The 7,863-nt window shown below is 36.0% G+C and overlaps 1 protein-coding gene across 1 annotated transcript; it reads right to left on the bottom strand.

The window, feature by feature from the left end:
* Positions 1 to 230: 230 nt before the first annotated feature.
* On the bottom strand, positions 231 to 3,223 carry LOC127834734 (uncharacterized). The gene is made up of 5 exons (XM_052360767.1): positions 3,073 to 3,223; positions 2,522 to 2,573; positions 1,766 to 1,893; positions 1,160 to 1,306; positions 231 to 498 (listed from the first exon to the last, which is right to left on the bottom strand). The coding sequence occupies exons 2-5, from the start codon at positions 2,563 to 2,565 to the stop codon at positions 398 to 400; spliced, it is 420 nt and encodes a 139-aa protein (XP_052216727.1). The 5' UTR covers positions 2,566 to 2,573; positions 3,073 to 3,223; the 3' UTR covers positions 231 to 397.
* Between the last annotated feature and the right edge of the window lie 4,640 nt (positions 3,224 to 7,863).

Genomic DNA, 7,863 nt, shown 5'->3' on the forward strand with positions numbered 1-7,863 from the left:
AATAAATTGATCCAATTTAGGATGGGAGAGTCCACTAGGCATAAATGGGTTAAAAAACTCACACGTTTCCTGCGAAAGCTGGTTTTCAATTACTAAGAGCACCTACTGATGCCAGTAAATGAGAACTAACCTACTTAAGTCAGAGGTAAGGGGAGTATGGTCATAAGAGGATTTCATCCCCAAACCGAAGCATGCTAGATCTGCGATTGCTTTCACAAACAACGAATAAATAAATGCACATATCAGTTTATTTAAATTTAATAACAAATATATTGCATACAAATGTAATGGCCATAGATTACGGACATGAATAACGATGAATCCAATGTGGACACGTTTGACACTAAAATGGCATAAATGACTCGTGAGTTAACGCCTTTGGTACAAGAACGCTCGTTTATCTCCCGACCCCGGGTCCTTGGAATAGATGTGCGAAAAGCTTGTTGGTCAATTGGAAGAAGTACTGCTCCCATTCCTGCAAGGATACCACGTTGTCACCTGCAATAGTAACAAGGGAAAAACTCATCAGCAACTAGCATATTTTAAGTACTTTATTCCCTATAACGAAAATTATAAAATAAATCAGTGTTTCCAATTTACGCCCGATAAACATACACCAACAATGTCATTATCATAATTATCTATTATCTATTACCCACACGTTCGATTTGAATAAAAGTTACAATAAAACTTGAAAACAGTTAACTTGCTATTGATGCAGAGAAAGTCCCCATTACATTTTGTAAAAAAAACAACACTTTTAATCAAAAACAAAAAATCCATCCGGGTATGACATAGCGGCCTTGAGCAATCTCAGACGCAGGAGGAAATCGTTAATTTCCGAAAAGGTACACAACTTTTAAAGGAAAAACCTAATGCATACACCAAAAGCGTCTCGACAATCTCGGACGGAACGCCTCTGCCAGTGCCAATAAGATCGATCAGGGTAATTACCTGTGCGATCCGCATATGCTAAGCAGGTAAGACACTTTCCGCCTAAACAGGATTTTCGTCAAGAAGGGCCTTCTTTCCAACGAAAAATGCAATAAAGCGGACATTGTAGTCCCTGACTAGCATGTTTGGACTTCAAAGGTTAATCTGGGACGACACTTGACGCACATGCATTTAACCCCATTTTATAACAGCGCTGCTTATTTACCGCTGTGATCGATTAGGTGGAACTCTTCGGACATATCCGCCACTTTGAGGCATGAGTCGTTGTTGTGGTCGTAGTGCCTGAACAGATCAGCGGCCTTTGGGCAAGTGTGAACGACCAAGTACTCTTTAAGCGTCACACATGTGTCGTCTGCAAGTACATGAGTCCACATTTATAGTAGACGAAGCATGTAGATATAATGTAGGTTCTTATTACAGAATACGTGTCACTTGGGTACAAGAAGTTGCCATATAAAAGTATAAAGGACGGCGTTCAACTAATTTCCTTGGCCACAAGTAGTTTGCATGAATGTTTATAGCAACGCGATATCCCCTTATGCCTTTCAATGGAAACGTGGGCATGGATCAAAAAATTTAAACCCTTAAGGAGCTCGTGTATTGTTAAGGCGCCTAGTTCTGCGGACCGCATGTCGGAATGTACCACCAGAATATGTACAAAGCGCCCGCTAGCCTCCGTGGCTGTTACTTACAAAGGAAGGTCGCTCATAAAGATTGGTGTATCTCTCCCATTCAAATAACCTTACTAAGCCAAATAGTATCATTAATGCGCGCCCAATCCATTTTCAAATTGATGCAGGCGATCGCTTACGGTCGAGGTCTTCTCTAGAGATGGTCGCGTCCCACTCGTTCTCTTCGACGAGTCCATCCAGGGGACTGTGGTCGTAGGTGGCGAAGCTGACGTCCATGTACTTCCGGATATCGGGAGGGGGGTTGGCACTGCATGAGAGAAGTATGCACAATATAAAGCATAGCAAACTGCTCTACGGATGTGGCAGCCGAATTAAATGTGTGTTATTGCGTTCGCTTTCAGAGTCTTGCGCTTGTGATCGTGTATATTTGAACATTCACGTGCGCACGAGAAGAAAAATATATTTAAGATGACACCAAATGCCATCAGAAAGATCATTTAGTACTGCCAATTGACATTTGCATAGCCAGAAATGTTGTTGAATGCCTACGCGCCTAGCATAGCAATGGTTGAGAACATCACATATTGCACTCCGTTACCGTCTGGTTGGGTGACCCTTAAATCATAAGCGGACAACAGATTTACGGCTGACGACCGCACGTGAAAACGTGGTAGTAATAAAAACATGAAGTTAGTTTAAAAAACGGAATCATTTGCATGCGAAGACAGAAGAAGACAACATTTACGAAGACAGAAGAAGACTACATTATGTTATCACTCAAAGTTAATGTGCCGTTCAGGGTTTTGTTACTCCACAACGGCGTTACAATCTTAATAAATACACCTTTAAGATGTTCCGCGCATAGTTGTGTAGACTAGATACCGTGTATAAAGTGCTAATCATCCAAAAAAGCATTTCAGAACAATTCAACTCACGCATTAACAGCCGCCAACGAGCACACGAGTACTATCGCCAACATGGTGAGTCCTGTAAAATGAATAAAAACAAGAATGTCTTGCATAGAAACATTATGTTACTTTGTATTCATAATTATAATGATTATTCGGCACGTTTTAAGGCGCTTGCAAAAAAAATACATACGATAACAACATGGAACTACGTATTACTTGTGTTGTAACGACTTAATGCAATCTGAACTTCAAGTCGTGTATGAGGAAGTATTTTCTTCTCTAGATTGTAAATATTGTTTTAAAAATACACGTGTTTTGGTTTTATTTCAGTTTTATAATCTTTTTATAAAGAAGTGCAATTTGTTTTAATCAGATTAACTGTTGTTTCTTGCAAGTAGTAATTCTTTATATGTATATAGCATTAACTAAAATTATTAGAATACTAGCATTAATTCAGATTTTAAATACCGAAATATTTTCCAATCACTGGAGCTCCGTGTATTTGTTAGTTGTAAAATCAATGAAAAATAAACGAGCAGTCGCCAGAATTATCAAAGAAATATAAATTAACGCACCTTACAAACCGGGTTTCCTCGACAAAATGTTCTCTTCTCAGACAAACTATGTCCTTATATATTATGATTACGTCACGTTTTTGAGTGGCATCTATACTTAATGTACGGCAGGGTTTTCGTTAGGTTAGCCCTTTATCACCACGACCTGGTTATTTTAAACTATTTGTACAAAAATTCACGTGTTTAAAGACGTTCACCTGGAGTTCAGCTGATAATTTAAGATGTTCGTGACAAAGTCTTTTGTTCAATGCAAGTTCGTATACTGATCTAGTTTATGCACATGTATTACAAAGCCACGTGATTCAGATTTTAACAGAGAACATATGTAGTGCAAATATATGTACGAGACCTCTACCGGGGGTGGGCTGTTTATTGAGCCCTACATGATTTAATTACATTACATTACATATGATATAATTAAGTCTACATGTTCACATCGGCCACAGTTAAACAAGAAATGTTTTACAAAGACAGTCGGCGTTGAAATGAACTCTGATGTGACTGTGTAATAAATTGTTACGAATCTGCTTGGACCTCTGATAATTAATGAGAGTTATCGAAACGTTGATTATCTGCAAATCATGATCTATACTTGACATTATTTGACATGAACTAAATAATTTTTAATATTCAATACAGTGAATAATTCGATCATATGCCAACCCATATTTTTATCAGTCAAAATAACCTACATCTATTACAGCAAATGGTCGTAAAGAGCTTTAATTTTGTCAATTAAGTCCGGATCTTGGCTCATTTATTTATGAATTGTCATCCTTGACAAACATAATTTTATGCTGCTTGGGCATAGGTCACATACTGTAATAACCCTTGTTCCAACATAATATCTCACCTAAAATCCTAACCGTTCAAGTTTCATTACACAAAGATTGACCGTAAGACAATACACATACAGACTAACTGATTACTTGATAAGTTGATATAACAGATGGTTGGATCAATTTGCAGAATCCTGTTCGCTAAATAGACTCTTTCCACATTCCCGACATCGAGTTTTGAAGGAGTTGCCTCCCTTTATAAAACTATTTGAGTTAGAGGCTGGCAACGCGGAAGCTGCCATTACTTAAAGAGTCAGTATGATGTTCAATGTATAAAATACCTGAATAATGTTTTTTTGTTTTTTTACTTGACAAAAACAACACTTTATTTAAAAACGTCATTGTTCGATTCTCAATGTAAATAAATCGTGGTTTATTTCATTCATTAATGAACACAAGCTAAAATGTGCATCTATACATCGCACGATACATCACGTACAAAGTCGCATTTTTCTCTGGTTTACGTTTAAAATAAACAATCGGATTACTAATACTTGTTAAAACTGCGTTATTCGTGCGGATATATAGAGAATAACAGGTTACTGATTGATCTTTTCGTAATATATCAGGCAAGGCTTAAAATAATATAACGGCGAGCCTTGCCGAGCCATTATTTTATTCGTGCCGAGCCTGATATATTACAAAAAGATCAGACAGTAACCTGTTTTTCTGTTTATCACACATCTGCGTCCCGATCTTAAAGCAATAATGAAACAAACGCTAAAAAGCTGCAGTTTTAGCGGGAAAGAAACTGACTTTTGTCGCTTGATGTTTTAATAATGACGTCATGAGCACGCGCGCTTAATATTTTTAAAGAATGTTTTTGCTGCTTGCGTTGCATTTTGTGTTCAAAATATATTACATCTTGGTATCAAACTGTTTGTTTTGTTGAATCTGATTGGATTTTACTAAAAATGATTACTTTATAGTTGATTCCGAGTAATATGACCATCCTCCACACATGACTGATATAAGAACTTCCTGTTGACCATGATAAAAAAATATATCAGGCAACGTTCTATCAGGCAGATATCTATGCGGTGGTATGATAAATTACAAAACGATGGGACAGTAACCTGTTTTTATGTTTATCATAGCACATTTTCATAAAAAAATCTGCAAACAATCCATTTTTTATATTTAAAATATACGGATCCCCGCTGATTTTGCTGATCCGGCTTTTACACGTTGACATACATGTAGCAACGGCGTTCGAAAAGACGAACGACACGAATAATCGCTTATTTTAAACATAGTATAGAGAAAAAAAGTTGTTTGCCCTACGAATGGGAAGAGTTCACCCGCTTTAATTATAAACGTCTTAAATTGGAGATCAGGAATGGACTGCAGCGACAAATTTAATCGAAGAACACACTTCACCGAATAGTTTGGAGACGTCATTTTGTAGATGTGTAATGAAATTGGCATTTTGATGATGGTGTCAATATTGACATAAGCGTGTTAAATCATTGGTTTAAATAGTTGAGGATTATCATTTGTCTTGACTTTCTGTGCAACACTTGCGAGCGCAATGACTTAATCGATATTTAAGATTATTTTCGCATTGATGACGTCATTTAACTTATGTAGTGCGGGCTGTGGTGATTTAAAAAAAAAAGTGTTTGTGATTTATGACTTTAAACTATAATAACATATGTACGTTCTTGGTATCAAATTGTTTGTTTTGTTAAACCTGATTCATGTTGATATAAATAATTGACTTTATTGCAAATCCCACGTAACTCCAAACATTGACTAATATATAGAGGATATTTGTTGGTTTCGGTAGCATATCGAATTTAATTCACGAGTGATCATAGAAATTTATATTTTCACGAGTGGCGTAGCCACGAGTGAAAATATTTTTTTCTGTGAACACGAGTGAATTAAATTCGATATGCTACCGAAACCAACAAATTTTTTTTTATTTTATGCTTATTTTTGTAGTTTTGTTAATTTTCCGAATTTGCCTCATTCAGTTTCCCCGTGGGGTGCCTCAATTTTTAGAACGCACAAAGAACTTACTACACAAGAAAATAGTTCACATCTGTAAAAAGTGTATTACTATTAAAATCAATGTTTTATTCAACATATATCTTTTTCATACTTTATACATTCAATATTATTACAAACAATAGTTTAATTTAAATTATTATGAAATTAATAGTGTTGCATATACTGGCGTAGTAATTTGTGTATTAAACTGATTAGTAGTTAATGCGAACTATTTTGTGTGGACTTATTACGCTCAATGCGTAATAATTTCGTCTTGTTCCGGAAGATTCATGGAAAATTATGGAAAAATTGTTGAACAACACTTTTACGACTTACTGGATTAATAACACATAACTGGATTAAACTAGGAACGCAAACATATTTCAACAGTGTTTTTGTGCTAAATGGTTTCGATATCAATCACTGTCACTCTCTGCAATAAGACGGATTCGCTTGTAGTGTCGCTGTACAGGGGAATCTGCGGTTACCGCCGGTGTACGGGATGGAGATTGCCTCTGGTGATTGACTACGTTCTGTGTCTGGGAAAGGCCAATGTAAGATTCAGAGTTGTGAAAATTAAATGTTACATTGCCCTGGAAATGTGAGTTGACAAAAAATCCTCGGGCCATCGGAAAATCACTTGATGTGGCTGACGCAGTGGCAGTGGCTGTGCGGTTGTGCTTTTCAACTGACTGGTTTGAATGAAAAAGTATTTTTGAAATATTTTTTGACTGTTCCTTGTTCAAACTGCTGTAATTATTTAAGCTGTTAATATTTCTGTGCCCTGAAATCTGTATTATTTGATGAGCAGGAACATTCTCGTCATTCAGCTTCTGAATCAAGTGCTTTCTTGCACTGAAAAAAGTTTATTTCTATGGTAAAAATAAAATCAATATTCAACGGTACACATGACATATTACATAAGATATAAGTTGTAATTGTTTTGTGTGCTCTTGAAACACTTCAATAAATACATGGTGGTCTGTCAAGTACTGGATGTAATGGAACCGGAAAGTAGAGGAATAGTACTAGTAGAGTACAGGAGATTTTATGAATTAAAATTTTGAGTGTTGTAGCATGTAAATTGGACAAACAACACCTATTTAATAAATGGGAGGTAAGTGATTTTTATTATATATTTTAGTCTTGTTATGAAAGTAGTGTATATAATATGGGGTTTTGACCTGTATGGGGTGATACTTGGCTCTTGAATACCAGCATCTGTTTTCATCTCGGTCATTATGCTGTATAGCTTGTTTATTCCCATGGCAGACTTCCTGAACCAGCATTGCTGTGTCTTGTTGCCAGGAGTTAAGAAGAAGGGGCTGTCTTCTGTCATCATGTCAACAGGGCGTTTGTCGGCATATAGCTTGTAGAGATGCACCGGATCTCTGTCAGGTTGTTCGGGAACTGCATATGCCCGTGGCTTGACTTTCCTATAAATAATTAAAATGTGTGTTGCATTAAATGTTTTGTTTAAATTAAATACTATTCCACCAAAAGTGAAGTCTACTGTATATTAATAATACAAATAAGAATTATATTGTAAAAAAAAGGTCTATAAATTCACTTGTGATAATAGAAAATATATTTTTTCAATTGTGTCTTCGCCACTCGTAAAAATAATAATTTCTATGATCACTCGTGAAATAAAATCGATATTCTACCTTAACCAACAAATATCCTCCATGTTTGTATTATTTTTACTAAGGAAAAATTCCATTTAAATATTTTATAAACAGTTTTTATATAAATAAAAAATTATCAATTCAGATTTGTGTACAAATATATTAAAGTAGGAAAATCACCTTATATCCCTAGAATTTTCACCAGTACGGGTTTTTGTCTGACGCTCAGTGTCGAAGGTGATGAATTCTTCACCAGTTTCAAAATCGATTCCAAGGCTGACATCACCCCAGCATAGGGTGTGAATTTCCTTGCCGGTTCTCATCCCAAA

This window comes from Dreissena polymorpha, chromosome 6 (genome assembly GCF_020536995.1).
Source record: "Dreissena polymorpha isolate Duluth1 chromosome 6, UMN_Dpol_1.0, whole genome shotgun sequence".
NCBI classification, from domain to species: Eukaryota; Metazoa; Mollusca; class Bivalvia; order Myida; family Dreissenidae; genus Dreissena; species Dreissena polymorpha.

What these genes read in the sequence shown, in the direction of transcription:
- LOC127834734 (XM_052360767.1), bottom strand. Translation starts at nt 2,565, where the DNA reads ATGTTGGCGATAGTACTCGTGTGCTCGTTGGCGGCTGTTAATGC. An exon ending in TCGTTGGCGGCTGTTAATGC is followed by an intron (nt 1,894 to 2,521) that starts GTGAGTTGAATT and finishes TCTCTCATGCAG; the next exon opens with TGCCAACCCCCCTCCCGATA. An exon ending in CTCTAGAGAAGACCTCGACC is followed by an intron (nt 1,307 to 1,765) that starts GTAAGCGATCGC and finishes ATGTACTTGCAG; the next exon opens with ACGACACATGTGTGACGCTT.